The sequence below is a fragment of the Pelmatolapia mariae genome, linkage group LG7 (genome assembly GCF_036321145.2).
Source record: "Pelmatolapia mariae isolate MD_Pm_ZW linkage group LG7, Pm_UMD_F_2, whole genome shotgun sequence".
Classification (NCBI taxonomy): Eukaryota; Metazoa; Chordata; class Actinopteri; order Cichliformes; family Cichlidae; genus Pelmatolapia; species Pelmatolapia mariae.
In genome coordinates this window covers 52,425,057-52,448,534 of record NC_086233.1, presented here as the reverse complement: position 1 = coordinate 52,448,534, position 23,478 = coordinate 52,425,057, and the positions used below count along the sequence as shown (strand labels likewise).

General features: G+C 40.1%; 1 protein-coding gene across 1 annotated transcript in view; it reads left to right on the top strand.

Annotated features, from left to right (window-relative positions):
• The first annotated feature begins 2,357 nt into the window (after positions 1 to 2,357).
• Positions 2,358 to 23,478, top strand: part of roraa (RAR-related orphan receptor A, paralog a) — a 188,078-nt gene continuing 166,957 nt past the window's right edge. The window contains exon 1 of the mRNA XM_063479642.1: positions 2,358 to 2,653. Coding sequence (XP_063335712.1) covers positions 2,500 to 2,653 — 154 coding nt within the window. The 5' untranslated portion in view covers positions 2,358 to 2,499. The remainder of the gene's footprint in view (positions 2,654 to 23,478) is intronic.

Sequence of the window (23,478 nt, the reverse complement as noted above, 5' to 3'; positions counted from 1 at the left end):
CGATGTGACAGCAGCATAATTCATTTTAACTCAAAAATTAAAGCAGCAACATCAAGCTTGTCCTTGCATCTGTTTGGTCTAAACACACGGCGGTGCTGGTCTTGGTGTGCGCTTTTGCTGCTTTTGTTTGTGTAGCAAAGTCGATGCTTTCCTTTGCACGCGTGCTTATCGGAGGAGTGTTTGCATGTACTTGTGTACAGTGTGCAGTTTACCGGGGTTGCCTTTGCGTGCACATGCCAGGATGTATTTCGCAGATGTGATATTTGTACGTTTTTCAGATGTAACATTTTGAGTGTGTTTACGTCTCAAGCTCAAATTTCTTTGCTACAGCGCTGAGCATTCAACAGGCGTGGAATGCGAGTGCGGGGTTCACGCGGTCAAATTGCACCAGGTCAGAAGGTCGGGGAAATTTGGAGAAGCTAAAGCTGAGCAGAAGGAATGGAACTTGGCCTCTTCGCTTGGCAGTGAGAGATTCCTTCTGGCTTTCTGTCAAAAAGTCGGCATTCAACAAAGCATAACTCCAAAAGTTATATCACGCTCTTGTTGCTGAGTTACGTGCAGGAGTGTTGTAATGAAAACATGAAAACTGACTCTTTTTGACAAAGTACCCCATGTTATTAGTCCAGACTTAAAATGCTGCATATTTTAGTATGTCTCGTAGCATTAATCTGTAGTTTTGCATGGATTAAACACCTTTCTTTATTATGTGTTCTAAAATTGGATACATCTTAATTACAAATTAGAAACAGCATAAATCATATTTACATATGTGGATTCTTTCATGGTTTTCTTCCCCAAGGCTACGTTTGTCACTATTCACCTTCACGTTAATAAAGTTTTTGCGATACTCTCAAAAGCTACACTTAATGCTACATTTTCCCTAAGTCACTACAGCCAAATGGCAAATCTGACATCATGACAGAAGGAAGTCACATTTGGCCTGTTGAAGCTAAATAAAGAACTCAACAGAGACACATCATAGCCTTTTTTATTGCCCTGCATCATATTATCAGCGTCACCACCTTTATTGTATTAATAGAATAATAATACATAAGAAACAAGCAGCTCTGCCAGCTTTCCTTTACCATAAACCACAGTGCACTGTAATCAAAAATCAATGAGAGCCACATCATGCTTCATTTAAGCTATTTAGAGAAAATGTTAACCGCAAGAGTATAAATTAGAATAAAACTACACTACTACAAAGCAACAGCTACATACTGTGTGGTGTGAGAAGCCTAGTTAACCAGTATGCACTGAAGCTCATCTGTATGAAGGCAATTGTTCAGGATACTACAAATATATGTATTACAGAAATATGTGTAATGTCGTTGGGTATTTGGCAACAAGCAGCCTAACTCTGCTGAGACAGCGAGACCATGTCAAAGTCCACGTGCGCCGCTTTTAAGGGGCGGAGTTCAGTCTCGCAGCTTGCCCGCTGATCACATGCAGGAAGCATGGAGTTTGTAATTTGTGCGCAAAAAATAAGCGGGATATGGACGCCGGTCGACTGAGTGGCGTTTGATGGCAGCCATGCACGGCGCTGCATCTTCACGCACATTCTGTCAATCCGCTCTTTTATCACGCACGGCAAAGACACGCAGCTTATTCTGCCAGTGACGGGAAGAGCGCCAGCAGTAGTCATAGTAGGCGAAGCACGCTCCTCCCACAGGATGGTGGAGATGATGATGATGATGATTATGTTAATTGTGATGATGTTGATGAAAATAATGAAGAGTGTTCTGATTATCCCCGCTTGAATGCTTGGACGTTAAAGTTGAATACTTGGCTGAGAGCAGCCGGCAGACTCCTATATGCTATGGCTGGCAATCCCAGTGAAGGAATTTGAAGTGAATATTCCCTGCACCCCTACATCTTTTGGCTGACGTTAGAGAGAAGAGAGATGGGTAATATGGCGATAATTATAAAAGTGGCCATATTTAATACGGATTTTTGAAATTAAAGCAAAAATAAAATAACAACCCTAAGTGTTTTCTTTAAATTATATTGATTATTTTTAGATCGACAGCCTAAAATAAATAGATTATGTAGCTATAGGCGCAGTTGCGTGCACAAGGATGCATTTTCTGGCCACACTGTGCAGTTTTGCAGTTTATAATTCATAGTATGCTATCCCGGTTTTCTAATTTTGCATATAAGCAAATGCAGAGATGTAAAAAATCTTTGGAACTGGTTAGACAGTAATAGAAAATCGATATTACCATGCAAAACTGCGCGGGGTCGATCAGCGTGGATTACTTTCAGGCCTACATCTATTCTTCGACTATTGACAACCTCTCCCTTTCCAGTTTGCATGACTGGAGCTCTCACTAGCGCTGCTAGTGGACAATCAAACCTACACACCCACCTCCAGACACACTCGCATTTCTCATTTCTTACTTCTAAATTAGATAGCGAGACGTGGTGTCGGAGCTCACAGATCGCCTAGAATTAGTTTGAAGTACCAGCGGTAGTTAAACAATAAATCTGAAATTCAACATGGAGTCCCCTCCAGATCCAGCGAGCGACCCGGGCAACAGCGCCTCGGAGCCGGCTACCCCGGTCAGGGAAACCCCGGTAAACCTGGAGACGCTCCGGAAAGCAGACCATCCAGCCCCGGTTCGAAGGCAGACCTGTTCAAGCACCAACAGAGGTAAGCGAACCGATTCCCCCCTTTTCACTTGATGAGAAATACGGAGCGATCGGGGACATTTTCATCAAACTTCAAAAATGAATTAAATCGCGTCCCCCTTGAATAACTGCACACTGTCTAAAAATCACCCAACCACAGGTACACAGCTTTTTATTTTTTTTATTTAGTACCACAGCGGCGATTACCCGCTTGGTCGTAACGAGTGCTTCGGTGTGGGATCCTGGTGTTTAGGCTCTGCTGACAGCTCAAATCATAGGGGGTGATACGGTCACAGATGTCACATTTACTCTGACTGCAAGATTAATCAATTATCCAGGAACCCGGAGTTGACCAACGGGACCTTCTCCTCGTGCCAAAACGGGCTAACGTGCTCGCTCTAACGCGATATTGTCACAGAGTCGAAAGTGAACTTTGGGAAACTGTGGGTTAGTTTATCGATTAGTGCTATTCGCCTTCGCACAGACGTGTCCTCCACAGTGCCTTATACAACACACTGTACCGTCTGGATGGATTTCCCCCCCTTTTTTACATTTCCAGCTAACAGATTTGCGCTATTCCTGTGTGGAAAAAGACGCCCCAGCAGCTGGAATTTGTTTAATGCCAGCAAACACTGTTGCAAGCATTGGAGGCTTCTGCACGCCTTTTGCGATTAACCCCCCTCCCTTCAATATGAACAGACAATGAAAGCCAAACGAGCCCTACATTGCAATTAGCCCGTCAAAACGTCTGCATTGCTGCATGAGGACTGTTTCTTTTTTACACGATTTATCCATCACGTCCCGTCCATGTTGTACAGTACAAGACAGTATTTAACCACACCCCCTCTCGGCTGTATCCAGCACAGGCTAACCGGGCTCACCCAAGTTCAAAGAAATAGTGCTTTCTCTGCTGATTCCTGACAAGCAGAGTTGGTGTGGATACATGGCAGCGAAGCGACCGGTGTAGATGTGACATTCATTCATTGAACGATGTTTTTTTTTTCTTTTTTCTTTTTTGTGAGCGCACTCTTCCTGTGCGCAAGGGTATATTTAGAGTGTGATATGGTGAATGTGGAATGTAAGCTGGTTATGTAACAGGTTTAGCCATAAACAGAGGCGCGCAACTGAGAGCAGAAATCATCATCTTAGATCTTTTCACTTTATAAAGTGGTTACCCCCCCCTTACTCCTCGTTATCACCGCGCTTGTTTTATATAGAAAAAAACAGCCCAGTTCAGCGACTATTTATATGTATTTACCGCTCAAGCGAAACTGTGTGACTTTGTGGGCTGGCACAGCCTGCGCGCTTATGTAATAGCGGGGCAAAGACAGGTAGTTGGGAGGCTTCGTGGATTGATTTCTTTTTTCACAAGTCTGACTTTGAGACACTCCTAACCTGCTGACCCATATTCACCCCACCCTTTTATGCACAGGATTAAAGTGCGTCTGGGAAAGAGAAAGACAGGAAAAAGAACGCCTTTGGTCTGTTATGTAATGCTGAATGGGTGAAAAAAATGTCTTCGCTGGGGCAATCTCTGCACTTTGAAAGGAGGTTCTCTGCACGGAAACTTTATTTTGGCCTTTATACAAAGAAAACAGATTATCGTTGGATATTATTTAGCATAGGAGGGCTTAAAGAAAACTTTTGAGAACTTTTCAAAAACTTATTGCAAGTAAATATTTGTCTGACATCGCTTATGGTTAAATTTCTGGAATTATTTTCTCAAGTTTAACAGTGTAGTTCAAATCCTGTTGTGTATTTTAGCCTTTCATACAGGTGGAAAAAGCGTAATTCATGTTTTAGCCTCATTAAGTTGTCATGTGCAGTGCTGATTTAGCATTAGAAACTTTAACTCCACTCTGTTACGGTCAGTCGTCTAACCTTTAGAACATTAATAAATATTACAGTGAGATTACAAAGTATTGTAATGCTACAAAGGAAGGCCACTGGTTGTTTTAAAAGACCCCTGAACTGAGGTCACGATGGAGATGTCTTATAAATGTAATAATCTAGAAATATTTACAGCATTCATCATGCAGGAGAGCAGAAGAAAAGCTTGCTTTCATAAAGATATTATGCCATAATTGCTTTATTCAATTGAAAGTACACATGTTCTATTAAGGAGAAGCCGCAGCCGGGTTATTGCGTAGGCAGAGTTGATTGTAGGGTTGCTTAAAAAAATAAAACAATAAAAAAGGAGGAAAAAAAAAGAAACAGTAAAAAATATTTATAGTTCACAGCAGTGTTACAGACTCCTGAAACATTTTTTAGGATTACGCTTCCACGCTCAGACTCTGGCTTTTTAGGCCAGCCACAGAAACCAACATCTGAAAGGCGGCAGACACTCGCTTAAGCACAGTTTCCCTCTTTACACCAGCTGTATTAGACTTTCTGAGGATGCACATTTCTTATCCTGCATGCAGAGCGTTTACTGTTTTAACCCTGAGTGCTAATACCTTATAAGTAGAAACGGCTTACTTCAGCAGAAGCTCTGCTGTAAGACTTGAGTGGGTCAGAGAACAGGCCTTGAAGGGCTTTTGGTATATCATTACTGGAAAGAAGAAAGGGTGTTATTTTCATATTGCAAGATCTCTCCGTTCACAAATTTGGAAACAATCAATATTAATGGCTTAGTTATGTAAGGTGATGGTCTCTGCAGAGGTTTGAAATCTCACAGTTGCACAGGGAAGCACCGAAGCCGCGCGTGTGATGAGAGACCTGGTGTTTGCATCCGCATTTAACATTAGTTTGTTTGACTGCTGAAAATGTGTGTGCTTCCTAGAAGTGTGGAATTAGACTCCACCTAATGATGCTGATTGATATGCTTGTCTTCTTGTACTGCGCTATCATTGTCATGTATGCAGACTGTGAGTCATCTGAAAATCATTTTCCTTCGTTAGGGAGTAAGAGGTTACTCATAAAGTACAAATAACATTATGTTGGTTTAGAAAAGCGTAATCTGTCACTAGGTGAAGTGTGATGTGGTTCCCTGTGGTGGAGAATATTACAGAGCCTCCTGCTTATTAGTTTGCCTCCGTCTCATATCTCGATTAATTCTGATATGATTTTTTTTTTTAGCCTGAATAACAGCTTTCTTCCTATTGTGTCACTACATCTAGTGTTATTGTAGTTTTTCCCACCACACATTTTTGTTTCCATAAAATAAAAAAGTAACCTGCTCTTCAGGTTTCAGTGTAGAGAAGTCTTAACATACAGTGCAGTATATTGCGTGATCCAGTCTAATGGAGGAGAGTTTAAACATTGTCACTCATCTCTTAATGAACACATAGCCACAATTTACTCAGAGGTTTTAGGTTTTCAGCTAGACAGCCAGCATTTATTTAGTCGTTGCTGAAAGAGGACGGATGAGGTACAGCGGCATAGAGTTTTAACTTTTTGCACTAAATCTCAGAAAGCTGGCAGTTGGCTGAGGTTAGTGCGCCTCTCGAATGGACAGCGGCATTACTGTGGCCGTGGCATTCTCAGATTCAGTGAATGAGGGCACTCTGCCTGCTGGAGAGCATGAAGGTACAGGTATAGGCTTATAACTGAGACTTCAGCTTGGACAGATCCAGGAGTGGAACTCCATTATGTGTCCTTTTTTTCTGGCTGGCTGACTATAACATAATATCAAATCTCAGTCCTCTTGCGTTTTCAATCCTGAAATGTGGGTGAGGTAATGATATCATGAACTGTTTTATTGCTACCCATCAGACACTTAACATCGTTAAATGTTAACAGTCAGCCTATTTCTTCAGTCTTTCTTCAACCATACACCGAGCTGTTGCATAGATGGTGACAACTGTTTCTCGTTTCGTCTTTGGCACTAGAGCTGTTGGGAAAAAAAAAACGATCTTCTGTTCTTATGAGCTCCAAAGGTCAAACATTATTTCAGTTGCATCATGCTTATCTAGGCAGTGTACCTGTGAATGTTAGCATAATGTTAGAGTTAGTAGTTGATGAGCATTGATTGAAATATTGCCAGGCAAGATGTGAAGCTCTTTTTTTTCTTGCTGTCATTTCAAAATATGAAATTAGCAGCACAGTGGCTCAGTGGTTACTACTTTTACTTCACAGCAGTGATGTGTGTGGTGACTTTCACAGAAAGGCAAGTATAGATGATGACAGGAAGAAACATGCTTAACAAGACACATTAGATGAGATTAAATCACATCTTTTTATGATTTTGTACGGCCTGTCTTTTATTCTTTTATGTAAACTGACAACCTCCTGCAGCTTTCTGTACTCTGCACGGACACGTCTTAACCTTTCTGCAGTTGCTTCTGGATGAAGAATTATTTTAAAAATGTACTTTAGTATTTACCATTGAAATATTTAGCATTAGCTGACAATTACAAGTACTGGAGGAATTGTTTAGTAAAATTATACGGCACTATGAAAATACCCAACTCCTTGTCTAAGGAGCTTGGTGGAGAGTCCCTAAATCTGGGACTCTCAACCATTTGACCCTAGAACTGAAGAAGCTTCTCGGATGAGAGGTGAAACGTCTTCAAACAACTTAAAGAAGTCCAGACGCTGTTCTTTCCAAGCTCCTTAGACTACGATGATCTGGATGACTGAGAACCTTCACAGACATACCCAACTCCTCGTAAATCGTGAATTATTGGAGCATTTAACTTAAAGTATTAAAACAAATAGCAATTATACTGCATAACAATATTTTCTTGCAGTGTTATATGATATATCAGTATATCAGTATTACTGCTGCATGTTTGAGCTTGAGCTTTAAATATTTTATATTCTGTCTAATCTCCTGTAATTTATCATATTCTGTAAAATTGTGTTTATAGTCACTGTCCTGTGAGGATGCCATTTATTTAAAGAAAACAAAAAGCAAATTTAATGAGCTCATTGGGATTAAAAATGTCAATAAAAAATGAAGTTGATATTTTTAGCAAAACACTGGGGTTAAATTTAGTACGTTCAATCAACCAAGTGAATTCTCATAGATGATAATCTGAAAGTGCTGGGTGAGCCTGCACCTGTGCAACTTGTCTGCTTTATTAAACCAGACATGGCAGGATTTGACGTCCCCTCTCCATCATTGATGCTTTCTTTGCTGTTGTGCTGAAGGAATTATTAAAAACTTTTTCACACTATACTCTAACTCCGCTACATCACACAGGTTGGCCAAGGTGATTAGCTAGAGAAAACCTTGTTGTTGAGATGATAAATCATGGAGTGCTTGTTTATGTACTAATGTTAGCTCTGTCTCCACATAACATGTAGTTTGTAACTGATCTCAGAGTAGTAAAAGCAGAGTCAGCTTTTCTAGCATACCTGTGAGTTTCCCACCAAAGACCAGCGGTTTATCCACAATGTGGACATGCAAAGTACCAGAAAAACTGATTGTCTTGCAGCTTGCCAACTAAGCTTTGTGAAAGGGCATTTCCATCATAATGCTGGCCCCGTATAGATTCCAGTAGAGTCAAGCAGAATAAAGCCTGCTTCCAGAGACAATATCCAACTGTGGCCGCAAGATGGTAGGAAATTAGAGGATGGATGCAAACAAGTGAGCAGTTTTATGACATAATACTGTGAAATGCAAGGAGACAGATCGCTTTCACACTGGTATATTTTAGTTGGTGTTAGTTCACTGGACAAGCTCTGCTTACCTTGCTTGCCCCGATGAAGCAACACTGCTTCACAGCAAACAAAATTTTCCTCCAGCCCCTGTGTTTGATGAATTCATTCTTTCACAGGGACGGTCAGCCTAACATAGAGCTGGTTTAAGTTACCTCCAACTAAATGTGATACCTAAAAAGCACATACGTTCAAAAGCAAATCGAGTCATAATACTGTGTGTTTGGACAATGTATGTTTAAACATTTCCACAACTTGACAATAGCCTACTTTTGTTAGTAGTACAATCCCCAAATGGTACTCATAGGTGTGGTTAGTTTTATGGGTCATCAACAAAAGTTTGGTTTCTGAACACAGGCACAGTCAGTTCATTTCAATATCAAGCACAAAAACACCATGCGTTTTTTTTCTGCATTAAATATCAACACAATTCGCAGTAAACTGCATGTCACAAACAGTTAATCAGTTTGCACAGGTGATTTAAATATTCTCCTCTCTATATTTTGTGCCTTCAGAAGGGAAATCCCAGTAATACACATCAAATCAAACCAAACTTTATTGTCAGTTTGCTTTGCATACAGCTGTAGTGTATGCAAAATGAAAGGACTTTTCTGCAGGGTCAACACAAGCATATGCAACATATGCAATCTTATCACCGTGTTCTCTTTGTATATACAGACAGTACTTTTTTTAATGCCAAAACACAGTTTACACTGGCACAAGCGGTTAGAAAACCAGAGCAATTTGGATTAATCCTGACATAAATATTTTATTATTTGCACATTATGGTTATTGTCAACATCAGTGTGTAAAGCTAGACCCCAACTTTAATGCATACAACAGATGTAAGGTACTGTACAAGAGGGACAGCAATATATCGTCTCAGTGTTGAAGAAGGACAAGCACTCTTTCGTGCAGACAAGGAAGAGCTGGTATAAAAAAGCATCATACAGAACAGAGGGAAGCTGTAAACAAATACTGTGAGGTAAAAAAAAAATGCTGCTCCAAGTGGAAGCATGACTGATTTTCTTTTAACATCTTGTGCAATTCCAGGAAAAAAGTGAAACACAGACACAGCTGTTCATGATATGGTGTTTGGTAACACCACTCCATTTGCTAAACTATTGGATTTGGCAGGGACCTTTGATTTCTTTATGTAACAAGACATGTGAAACAGCTCTAGAGTTTAATTCTATTTCAGCAAATACTCTATGGGGTCTGACCTGTAAATATGACATAAAAAAGTCTCTCAAGTCTCAGAGATGCATAGTTACAGATACATTAAAGGCAGTAGGCAGTTTAATTAAAATTAAATTAAACTTGTGAAAAGACTGTAGACTTTGGTTAAAGAAATTTGCTTGCTTTTCATTGTTTAGTTCTGTTTGTCACAAATGAAAATCCAAGATTCTCTGTTCATTTAAGACTTTTTTTGAATTTTATGCAAAACACATATTAAGTCATTGTTAAATGAACTGAAGCATGCACCATAGTATTTGCCATTTGCAAAATAGCAGATTTTTGCTTGACCTGTGCATTTCACTCACAATTGTCCATATAAACTAGAGTGCATTTAGCTTGAAAATGCATTTATGTCAACTGTTGACATAAATGCATTTCGTATGTATATTTAATTTGCATTTTTTTGCATAATTTAAGTTAGAACTTATATTTATTTTAGGCTTACACTATAGGTAATTCAATGCCAGCCTTTAACAGGCAATATTAATTAAAATAAGTTTAAAAACTTAACCTAGACCATCTATGAAAGTTTTATTCTTGTGGGACAGCTTATTTTTGAGTTTGAATCACTAGTGACTTAACTGGGGCTGGCGAGGAAATTTCAACTGGTGACAGACACCAGATTTGATGTGAAATCTCCAGTGGTGAATGATAGCTCAGATCTATGGCCCATTTACTGAAGTTTGTATCTTAGATAGAAAATTTTGAATAGTTATGACCGGAAATACTCCAGATGCATTATTGGAGGGTGTTAAAGGAGTCTAATTTTAATGTGGTACACTGTGACCTAAGTACTTGTGCTGCTTGGCTCCATGCCTCTCTGTGGCTCTGTGATATGAAAAGGGCCCCTTAGAAGAGGACTAGAGGGAAAGATGTGGTGAGAGGGGTCTAAAAACTCACTCTGGGGGGATTCTTATGTCACATCTATGGCCAAGGCTTTCACATCTGTCATCATTGTGGATGGTGAAAAGCTCCCAAGCAGGTAGGTAAGCCCCTTGCATGTAAAATTTTTAAACTCAGAAACTTTGACCGTATTATCTTTCAAACCATCATTCCTTTGCCTTCTGAACAAAACTCCTGCAAAACACCTGCCAGACTGCACCATGTCCTGCGTGACATTCAGAGAAGTCTTTTATTGTTTAATTCTAATCACAAAGCCTTTACCTGTGTGTGCACTCTGATCGTCCAGCTATGGACATTATGTGCACGTGTCTGCTTTAAAACGAAAATAAATCTAAAGCATTTTATTCAAACAGCACAACTCAAGAGCTTCTTGGCTGTTATTTATCTTTCTTTCTGAAGGCTAAATTCACTGCAGCCTTGCTTTAAGGATTCTGTCGCATATGATGTCTGACTAAGATAAAAATGGAAATATCTGTTGCATATTGCTGCCTTTCTAGCACAGATGAAGAGTAGCAGCTACGAACAATAATAAGGCAGAATAATCCATTTGCTTTCTCCTATGCTTAGAGTAATAATGTAATTTAACAATGTCTGCACTTACGCATTCTCACCACGTATTACATATAACAGAATAGTGTAGACGAGAGAAGGTGGTCTCAGGAATTGTTAAACCTTCACTCAGAACAATATGTGTTTTTACAAGTCTGTGCGCCATTATTGCACTACATGCAAAGGTTTTGGGTTTTTTTTTCGTTTTCACAGATTAAATTTTTAAATAAAAAGAAGACCAAAATATTTTGTTACAGTAACAACATTGCTTTTCCGTGGTTCTGTCACACAAAATCACAGTGCTGCAGGAGGTAAAGCACTCATATAACATCCTCCACTGCTAATTTCATTACATTAGTAGTGCCGCGTCATTACTTCACAAAGTTTATTTGTCACCTGAAATAAACAGAAAACTTTTGGAGACGTGGGAGATAAAACAACTTGAAAATCAGTGTCATTTCTGTTGGCTTGATTATTTATATTGGAATAACAAGCCCAACTTAATCTCATAAATAAAAAAGGGAGAGATACAGATCCGTCCCCTCCAGGTACTGCCACCACTTAATCGAATTAGCTCCACTTGCAGGCTTGACGGGCTCTTCAAACACCCCTGGTGACTTCTGAGTGCCGATTACAATCAGCTACTATTTTCAGCCTTTGATTATAATCTGGTGAGGTTGGACAGAATTTTTTTGAATGCAGAACTAACTAATTATTAACATCGCGGCCCATCTCTGTCTTTTTCTCTCTTTTTTTTTTCGTGCCCGCTACTCGGGGCCAATGGGGCTGGAGTAGTTAAACAATACCCACAAGTGTTAATCATATCAAATCAAGCAGTAGTGTGAAACTATTAGCTTGGTCTTATTGAAACAGCTCATATTAGTTGTTGTGTTGTCCAAACATTAACTCACTAATTGTAAAATATGTGTAATATTAAAGAGGTCTTTTGTATATGTTCCTTATTGTGAAATGAAAAAAAAGCTATAACATTTGTTCATACAGATTTCTCCACCTGACAGACAACAGTAATGAACACAATTCGCTACTCATAAAATAATAGGAGATGATCACAATTGTTCTTGCCTCACACAGTATGTCACAGAAACACTGTAACGTGCCTGTCAAACACAATTCTGCTCTTTTGTTACTTTTGAAAGGCAGCTTTTGAATATGAATAACTTACTAATGAATATTTGGTTCTTGTGTGTGTGCGCGTCTGTGAATTGATTGCTTTAGGAGGCGTGCTAAGACAGACTGTGGCACGATGGGGCTCAATCAGTGCAGCAATACTGGAGTGCTGCTTTCTGACAGTGATTGAAAGACAGACTTCACTATGTATGATTCTCCAATCACTTATTCACTGACAAATATCATCTGTCTGATCAATCAATATTTGCAGCTTTATTTTAGTAATGCAGTGCTTAAGAGGCAATAATTAACGCCGTGCTGGGTTGTTAAAAGCCTATTTTTATGTGACAGACCGAAATAGACGTACAGAAATAGGAAGATGAAAACTTTGGGTTGAGGTTGGTAGTGGCAGACCCTGCAGACGTTCGCTGCGCACAGTGAACTTATCGAGAACTTGAGATTGTCCTATGGCATAACTATTTCAGTTGCTTTCAAGTTATGTTAATGTACAAAACTGTTTTTTTCGTCTTAACTTTGAACTTTCTTCTTTTTTTTTGGTTGAATGCTTATTTCAAAGAGCTATTTGGATTAGAGCTATATTGGAGACAGCGCTTCGAGAAAGTTCCAGGTATAAAAATGTCCAAATCTAATTCTTTAAAAGATTTTTTGAGCTCTTGTTGACACAAAACTTTTTGTTTAGCTTACCGTCTCTTCAGGAACAATAATAAGTTCAGCTTTTTTGGGGGGGAGGTTGCGAGTTTGTTTGTGAAATTGAAAATATACTGTGAAATAGTCCGAGGGAATATTCATTCAATGTCATCTTGCATTAAACAAGTGTGGCTTGTGATGCTCATTAATTTCTGCTTGCTCCACTTGCGGTGTTTGGGCTCTCTTTGCTGGCTCGGTGCCACAGTGTCTTCTGAAAGAGCCACTTCATCTCTGTCAGGGGCAGGTGGAAATTTTCTGCACACTTCTAATTGGACAAAGTGCCTTTCAAACTCTGAGCCATCATACACAGATCAAATTATCATACAGACCAGGTGTCAACAGAGGTTTTTCACCTCCCTTTTCCTCTTCTGCTCTCTCCGGCGTCTTTTGGTTGATTTTATGATTCTCCCTGGGCTTTTCAAACTCCCTACTGCTTAGTGGCCCCCGGCACGCTCAGGCTCGTCATAGGAATTAATTACAAGAAATTGCGCTTGCTATTTTGACTTTAAAGCTTTCATTATTTGCTGTCAAGAAACATTTAAATTCTTTTTTCTCCAGTGCAAGGTCCTCAAGCAGATATAAGCAAATATTTCCACCAGATACAAGGAGAATTTGAGGCTGTGGTTTTAGCTACCAGGGAGCTTTAAGATCTTTAGTAAAGCTCGGGGCCAAACTTAACTGTGCTTTTAAAAGTAATGGGTCAAATCTTCAGATGAATTCTTCATCTCCTAGGTGATAAGCGAAAAGAGCAACATGTTGGGCGATGCCATTTTGTCAGTATGTGTCATTTAAAGGTGTAACTGTATTTAATTGAGCACCAGTGAAGCCGGCTTGTGACTAATGTGAAAAAAGAGGCTGTCCATATACAAGTATCAGACATGTGTTGGGTTAATTGTTTCGACAGTTAGACAGTTCACAGTACAATCGAGTGTTTTGAATCTTTTAGGTGCCCTTTGTGTCCCTATGCAGCAGTAAGAGGAAATATTTTGTTTTGTGTTGATATGAAAAGTGGGAGCAGTACTGGAGGAGAATAAATAGAGGATGGATTTTGAAACAAGTGTCTGAAAGGTTTCATAAAAGCTGAACCAATTACACTAAGTGTGATTTTTATATTTTCCCAAGCATGTGAGGTGGTCACTTTAAGCCGCAATTATTGCGAAAGCTCGCAGTAAATGAAAGGATGAAAGGACAAGTGCTGAATTTGCCTTTTTAAATTTAAACCTTGTTGGCACTTGTACTCATGCATCACATTTTTATCCCAATATCTTTTGAAGGTTTAAAAGCTAAACTGGTGTAATGATTAAACGATTATCTCCGCTCCTTTAACAAATCACACAAACACGGCAAAGTTTTGACACGCTCGATCGCTTATCTTGTCTGCATGTCGTCAACGCAGATGCACTACACTGTGCTGACTTGATTCGGCGCAAAGGAAAGTGGACAGGAGAGATTGATGGTGGTGTCCCCAGTCAGACAGATAACACCTGATTCTGCCTGCAGGGGGCTGGTCTAGCGCGCTCCTCCCCTGCGCCTCAGATGCATCGAAGGCTGCGCCGAGGAGGTGAACCGTTCCTTCACTCAATGCAAATTCATGGCCACATTCAAAGATGATCCCATGACAATTGAGCCAATGTGGCCCAGAGCACTCTGCACCACATGATCCATGCATCAGCCACACCTGGGAGAAACCCACACAGGCACGGGAGGTCATTTGTTCAACACAGGTGCATCACGTATCCCGATGCAGTCAAACAACCCACATGCTTGAATGCACGCTCGGAGACACACATGGCCAAATGCACACATGCGCATAGATACACAGGTGTTAATGAAATGCTCTGTACACACGTGGTTATCTATGTCTGCAGCACATCAGCTTTTTATTCTATTGTTCTTTGTTTCTATTGTTTCGTTGTTGCTTTGTCTGCTCAGGTTTGAAACTTTTATACTTTTTACACGGGAACTTGCCTCAACAAATCAAAATACTGTAAAATAATTAGTAGTTGAGGAAACGGTACTATAATTGTCAGCCTTCTTGAAGGTGATGAGATCATGTGATCGTGTTGGATGGTGTGGTGCTTCTTTCTTTCATAGAAACATGTTAAAAATGTGATAACGATTTTTGGAAAACCACCTCCGGGTGTTGATATTTTTAAAGCCGAGCACTACAAATTGGGTGTTGGTCTTGATGCCAGCAAATATGTATTTTCCTGAGGAAAATGTAGTTGTGAAACATGTCTACTGAAATGCCAACTCTCTTTAATGGAAGTTTGATTTCATCTGTTTGCCAGATCAGAAAGAAGTCTGGCCAGGTGTAACAGGCAGCACCTCACAAGGGTTAGTGCCAAATTGGTTTGTGTGAAGAATCCACATCATAGGGTGCTTGAGCTGTTACCCTCACATTGTTGCTTTAGGACAGCTGGTTATAAAACTAAAAAACTCCTTGTCTTTTTCTCATGTGCTATTGACTTAACAGCAAATAGCACTCTGGCTGCACTTGTCACACTACCCAGAGAGGGAGTTTGCTTATTTTGGTATGAATTTCCCATTTCGCGCATCATTTTTTTTGTGATTTATTGTTGATGCTGTGATTTTGTATTCCAATACTAAGTGAACGCCTGTTGCAAGGTATCGTTATTTGCAATAAAGATAACCTAGAAACTTGTATAGAGCTTGCCAGACTAAACAAGCAACTCAGAAACACCGCCATAGGCTTGGGGATAATTGCGATGGATGCCTTACTGACAGCTTTTTTGATGTTGTTACATCATTTGTTGTAATTTACCAAACATCTGTAATATTTGAGTGTCTTATCATCCCTTTGAATCAAAGTAAGCTACATCTTCAAGAAGACATACAGTGTAGGAAAACAAAATCCCATAAAAAAAAAAAAATCAATAACAAGGTGTGTTGCACAGGTTCTCGGTGTATAAAGCAGATGGTGAAAGCCTTCTGTATAATAGATCTCAATATTAACTGTAGCACATGCTGGGAGTGTTGGTGGATGGCACACAGCAGAGTGAAAGAGAAGCAATGACCTTCTGTCCCATCGTTTACCCTCTCGTGCCCCCCATACTGCTCTCAAATTACTTTGTTTTAGCCAATTAAAGCAGCCGGCTGAGCATCAAGCAGGCTGCCATTTTTCGCTCACCTGGACCCAGGTGACATTATCGCTCTGTCATCGGGAGAGATAGCTGTAAGTGGGAATCTCCGGCATGGCACCGTGCCACCTTAGACCCCACAGTGTTTGCTGAGATTAATGCAGTGATTCTCCCCCCAACTTGCACGAATCAGTCGGCTCTCTCATCTGTTCCCGGCGATAGCACCGCACACTGCTTCTCACTGCATGAAGCAAGGACCCAGTGACTGTATATGTTTTTGTGCTACAAAGCATATACACACAGACATACACGTGTACGTTTATGTATATATGTATATATATATATAACATTTCCTAAATCGCCCCAGTATAAGTAACTATCAATTTCTAAATATACAAGGAATTTATTGTCTCTTGCTATCTTATTGCCTTGTCGCTGATCAAGATACCATATGCTGAGAAATGACTCTCCATCCAAATCCTTTAATGGCTCAATAATAGAAAGACGGCAGACACAACAATACCATGGCACAAAATGAGTGAAGGACCGGAGAGTGTGGTGTTTAACAGCCATACGAGCACAGATTATGTGCTTGAAGGGACTGAATCGAGTGCCAGCCGTGACAGTTGGGCTGGGAATTGAGCGTTCCGGGGACGTGCGGCTTGACTCCGCTCGGAAACACCACTGGGTCCAGGGCTCATCTCCGCAGTCCTCCGCCTCCCTCCTCGCATAGTGGCATTGTGGCCTGCCGTTTGCTCCACTTCTCCGGGGGAATGGACGGGCCCTTGCTCCCGCTTGATGAGCACTCGCTAATGGCTGCTTCTTTGAAAGCTGACGGGCCCGTTTGAGGAGGAGTGTCTTTTACTTCCCTCCAGCTTGCCTTGGCCGGGCATTCGTCAGGCAGCCTGGCTTTGCTGTCCTGCCCACATGATGGTGCGCCAAGGGGCTGAAACGTCTGTCATTTGTTTTACTTTCAAATAAAAGTTGACGATTTACCAATAAAAAGTAAAAATAGTCTTTTGATGATGTCTGGAGGCATATGGAGAAAGTGTTGCAGTAGTGACATTTACAGCACTTTGTTGGGCTAGAAATAACAAAAGACAAAGGAGATTTGTCTGTTTACTTTTTTTTGTCTGTGTCCCCTCTGTTAGAATCGTTACATGCAAATTAAACGAGTGAGTATAGAAAGTGTCATAGACATTAAAACATGATTTGGAGCCCCTGCTGAAAGTTGCACTTCATTAATGCTCTAAAGCTTCTTTTAATATATCGCTCGCTGTGTATCAGTTTATGCACTGAATTGCCAAAATACATTCTTGCTCTCAACAAAACCCCACTTGTTTGTGCTTTATTTAAGAAAAGATATTGCTACTGCTCAGCCTCTGAAAAAGGACTGTAATAGTCGATGCGCTGACTGTGATTTCTGTGACTAATTTGTGTGTGATTTCTTTTTTTGTTTCTGCTCTTTATTATATACAACAAGTTGCCAAAATTAATGTAACAAAGCAGATAAACACCATCCACTAGTGGTAAATGCCATCTTATTTGCCAATAGTCTGCTCATGTATAGTGGTCCATCCTTGTATTAACAAAGAAGTTGATTGCCTGGGTATGTTGTTTTGATGCTTCGCTTGCATCGTTGATGGCTCAGTCAATCTGCCAGTTAGTTGGTTGCATATCCTGCTGATACCCTTGACCAGTCTTCTCACCCCAGAGGGAGCTGTTGTTCCTGTTGCCCTCCTCTACACTACTGTACCAGTCTCCAGCTTCTGGAGACTCCATTAGAAAGTTAGAGTCGTCCTTGGAAATCTCCTTTCTTTAACTTCTCTTGTCTTTACTCTCTCCAGCCCTCTCCCACTCTGTTTTCACGTGGACTCTTTTTTTCCCCCCACTTGAAACTAGGGCGAAGGTCAGAATGGTGAATTTGATATAAGAGCTGACATGGTTTCGTGGAGCACCTTGTCAACTCAAAACAATAGGTTTGCAGGAGCTGTTATGCCGAATAAAGAATGTTCGCATATTCCCACTGAAATGTCCTCCGCTAGACATTCCCAAAAGAGATGTGAACATTTGTCTGCATACATTTTTACCAGTCCTGGCCCAGTAGAAAATGGAGGTTGAGGCGAAATGAACATGTGAGCAAATAAGTTATTTCACAGGGGAAGCTAAAAAAAAAAAGAAAAGTCGACCACTTTGCTTTTATCCTCGTGTAGTGGCCTGCTCTCTTCGGTCTCGCTCTGGGTTTGCTTTAAATAAATTTAAGCTTCTTGTTGTAACCCTGCATATAATGATGCAGCTACATCAGGCCACACATATTATCTATCAAGAAGTAACAGATGTTAGTAGTTGCATAATGGCAAAAAAAGGGCAGCTGGCTGGGATGTTGTACAGTGGCGTGATCAAATAGTTTTAATTTGATCTGACCTCTTTGTCTCAGTGGTGTCTCTGAGCTGCCTCTTAGTTGCAGCTTAAACAACAGAGTATAATGAAACATGAATGTGGTGACAAGAACCAGTCAAGTTGAAACATACTGTGAAAAAAGTAAATTGTGCATTTGCTTTTTTATCATTAATGAAACAGGGTTGGCAATCTTTACAGCTTAAAATATAGCATATATATATATATACACACACAAAAGAAGTCTGATTATGAAAATGATAACATCTAAAAAGGACGGATTGATGTTATTATAACAGCTTCATTCGTTTCCTTTGTCAGAGATCTCTCACCAACCAGTTGTCGCAGGCAGTTTCATCTCAAATTAAATTCATTTGGACATGACATTTTAATTGGAACACTATTCCCATTAATTGAACAAATTAGAGAAAGTCTGCTGGGGGAAAGGTAATCTCTGGGAGAAATGATTTGGAATTCACAATTTAAAATTAAAAATCATCTGCTCAGCTTTGTTTGTATGGCAGCCAGTTTGCGGCAGTGCACGCAGGCAGCGCCAGTGTTTGGGGTCCCAGCGGCACTCAGGGCTCACATTGTCTTCATTAAAAGCGATTAAGGAATAGGTCAATTTAGTCTGCTTGGCTGCTTAAGCCGAGCATTATTTTTTCCTTGTAAATGTCTTTGTCTCCACCAGCCTTTCCTCTGTGGGATCGGGCAGTCCCCGATTTTATTCATGTTTACATGTTTGACTGAACGTCTGAGTGAGTCATAGCAGTATCATTTTAAATATTGTCATTTTGTTTAATTTGTGTGCACATACACATGTTTGGGTTTTTCATGCTCCCGTGCTCCGGTTTTAGCATGCAAGCTGTCCGGGTGCTGACGACTTGCTGTCTGATTAGCAGTGAAAGGCAGTTGAACCCTGCAGCTTCGACTACAGTGAGCAATTAATTGTGCTAATAAAGAGCACCTTAAAATGTGTAGTTAATTTTGTAAACACATGGATAGAGGATTTCACCCCTGTTGTTGATGAAAATTAGTCATCATTCACTGTTGCTTTCAGAAAAGCAACATGTTTCTTCACATTAAGTTGTTTGGAATGTGGCACGATTTACTCCGCTGCTTTTCACAGATTTTGAATCAAAAATGTTTTGCAGATTTTTTATTTCAGTGTTTTTCATTTTGCGTAGAAAGATGGCTTATTTTAAGCAAGTAAATAAAATAAGGGAGGTTGGTATTAGACATACACAAACTCATAAAGGCTTTAAGTCCAAAACACTTATAAGGACCTGTGCCGTACGTAAAGAAAGAACAAAAAAATGCATAATAAAGTTTATACAGTCTGCCTACATTTTCATTAGGTATACATATGTGCACATAAGAATAATAATGGGTGATGTGGTGTGTCAAAGCTCACACTTTGGCCAAGATGAAAAAATAAATAGAAAATAGTGAGTGTTATAATGAATCAGGTGTCGATTTACAGCGGAGAGCTTGTTACATTATTCTTTCATTTTATTACCCTACTCTGTCAAATGATATACTTAGGACATGTGCTGCATGTTTCAAAAGTAGAAGTCTCTATAGCCGTGTTGCCAGCATACAACTTTTCCAAAGGAGCCCTTTGAAATTTCATCTCATTGTGTTTCCCCTGTATTCAGATCAATCCCGTGGTTTCTCAGCTACCACATTATTATTCATCAGTCTATGGAGCTAGATCCTGATTGTAAACCTTGAAGATGAATCACAGCACATGTTTGTGCATTTGTGTAAATACCACTTGTTTGTGCTTTGAAAACTGGGGGGAGAGACAAAAAAAGATTTATAGTGTCTCATCAACCTTGGTAGTCTCAGTTATTATTATTATGTTTTGGGGGTTTTTATCGCCGTGGAATATTTTCCAAAATTGAAACAGCAGCGATGCCTGTGATATGAATGAGGTAAGAACTAAAGAAAGAGGATGAGAGCCTTAATTGGAGCTATGTGTTGTAAAATGTGGCGAGAAAGGAGAGGATGGGGTTGAAGGAGGAAAGAGAGAGAGACAGCCAGACAGAGGGGGCTCCTAGATAGAGGGCCAGGGGGAAAAAGTTCCCCCATGCTTGTCAGAGTTTGAGCAAGTTCAGAATTGATGGAGCCCACAGGCAGCACTGCTAATTTTAGTTGAAATCACCTAAGTGGTTTGGCTAATTTATCCAGGCTCCTCGGCCCTCAGCCCCTGGTTTCTGGCTCTCTTCTCCCCGCCCCTCCCTCCGTGAAATATCCACAAAGCGTGAAGGTACCAGGAGGTGACAGTGGGAACAGAAGGGTATTTTGTGCCCAGCTGATTTGCGGAGCACTGGGCGGTTTCAACCCGTGTCACACTCTTGGATATTGTTTGAACCCTAACGACAGCCCAGGTTCAATCATCTATTCCGCAAAATAATTCCCACCACCCTGAATTTAATGGAAAGTGAAATTACATTCGAACTTTAAAGAAAATCAGATGCAATCTCTCATATATCTTATTTCTCCTCATGGCTTACATTTCACGTTTCAGCTATTTCTTCATTGTTACTTAGATATCAGGAACACTTTTGGAGAGGGAGTGAGTCTGATTTTGTGTAATGATGGTCTGCCAGCTGGATTTGCTGAACATGTTGAAGCTTAACAAGCAGCATTGCTGGCGTTTGAATGTTTAGTAACAACTCGGAGAATCCCTTTTTTGTCCGCCTGTGAACTGCAATTTGGTAGAAAGTCGGGACGAAAGAATTTAAAATGAAACTGTCATGAAATTACAATGAAGGCGGGAGGTCAAAACGACTTTTTTGGTTCCTGGTATCAAGTGATGTTAAATTATTTGTCTAGTCTCTTAAGCATTTAGAGTTTAAATGAAACATTGTGGGCAGGCTTGCTATATCGTAGGTTATTTTCTATGACTATTTGATTGTTTCAAATGAAAAAAATCAGAACAAGTTGGCTAAACATGTCAAGGTGACTGGAATCCATCAAGGCTTTTAGGTGAGGTCCTTTCATTCCTTGCCCATTATTAGGAAAATGCTTTGAAATTTAAGATTTACTGATGTTTAATTACTTTAAGTGTGCTTTGGATAAGTCTAGTAACAAAAAACTGACCTTCTTAGCCAGTTTGGTGGATAAGAAGCTTTTGTGGTTATGAAAAATAGACATTTCTCATTCAATAGGTGTGCAGTACACACTATATAAGTAACCTCGTCACTTCTGGATGTGTAAAATGAGAAGCAAGTTAAAACGATTAAGAGATGCATAAAATAAACACTTCAATTATTTGGAACCAGAAGAGCAGTCAAAAACAAAAAGGTAAGGGAATGTGTGGTTACACTAAAATGCATTCTAGTTAATCTAATAGAAAAACTCCTGTTTCTTTAATACTTAATTTGCAGCCAATTGATTTCTTTTCTTTGTAAGAAACCTGTTTAACCCCAGTTTCTGGTTAACTGCAAGGCGGCAAATAAAACTGCTGAACTGGGACTGCCTTTCTTTCATTGTTTTAAAAAAAGATTACACCCTATTTGGCGTTGATATAAATATTTGTTTAAGTACCTCAATAAAAACTGTTTGTGTTTCTAAGTGGAGCGGAGTTTCTTGAAAAATTATTTTCGGAGCTGTGACCAAGAGGGATGTTTGAAGTCTAGTGTGCAAGCCAGCAGTTTTTGGCAGATGAATGTAGGGGTTTTATGTGCCAAGCACCTGGTCAAACTGCAAACAATGAGGAGCTTATGGATTCGCTTTATCCAGCGACAGAGACGATACAGAGAACGTTAGAACTCTTATGGGCCCTTTTAAGAAATGCTGATGCACAATAAAGCTCAGCTCTTCTGGATGCTGTGGAAAGATTTCGTATACCATAAGTTTCATATAGCATGTGTAGTAGGGGTGCAGATAGCTATGGATATTAACATATTAATGTTGCTCTATCTGCAGTGAGCCTATTTATACTTACTAATTACCATATGAACAAAATTAACAGCCTTCCAGGTTTGCTAACCTGATCAGTTTGGCAAACCTGCTGCAGCATCAAGTCTCTCCAATATATACAAAGGAATGAGGGAAAATAATGAGGAAAAAAACGTAGCCTTATTGAGCTGATGGAATAGTGATATTGTATAAACAGCTTAAAAACTACATGCAGAATTGAGATTCAGTGTGGAGGGTCTTGTTTGACTCTTTAGCAGTGATCTAATAATGAGTTCCACAGATGGGTTTGTTGGCCGAAGCTCTGCTTACACCGCATACACCGTGCATACACGGTGTATGCGGTAGAGAGTGTCAAAGTGTCTCCTGTGCAGGATCATCTCCAGGTTTGGGAAATGGATGGTGTCTGCCAGACATGCTGGCATTCAGTGGGCCTTCACTCGTGCACTACCTGGGCTGGTGCTCAGCCAGGGTTAATTATAGGGGAGCTCCAGAGTCTTGTGTCACTAAGGATTCTAGACAGAATATTGTCATACTGCCATGTCCTATACAGAAAAGACACGAGTAAAAGCACACCTGCTCTGTGGCGTTTCTGTCTTGCACAGTCGTTTCACTGTTAGTCTGAAATGAACAGTGGCAAAGAGCCAAATGGCTGGTAAAAATGTGTGTTTGGTGAGTAAATTAGTAATAGTGCTCCAATAAAATGAGTGGTAACTTTTGTCAGATGGTGACATTTTATTGAATTGCTTGCAGTATTTTTTATTTTTTTTTGTCTCAACATTTTAACCGAGTATCCCTGCCGTGGTACAGCCCTCTGAAAGATGGGGAAATTAAGAGTACACCATAGCAGCAGAGCTCGGGATGCTGCATTTTTAATTCTCTGCTTTTTCTCATCAAAAACTGGTGTCTACATTACCAGCCTTGAACTCCTAGCCTTAAGCATACAGTAGATGGGGGAGGATGAGGAAGAGGTTACAGAAGTCTGGGCAGATCACTTCTTCTTCTTTTCTTTTTTTTAACACTACACCCTTGGATTTTTATTAATGTTCAAACTTGCAGTCAATGAACATAGCCTCAGATGACATTAGTTCAAACAATATGTTAGACTTTATACAACTTTTATGATCTGTCCAATATTCTCCGAGACCTGTTTCTCCGAGTTTTTCTTATGGCTTACAGTATACAGTGGTGTATTAGGTATACCATGTTAGCAAAAGGTTGGATCCCCTTTTGCCTTCAGAACTGCTTTAACTCTTGATGGCACATATTCAGCAAGGCAGTGGAAACATTC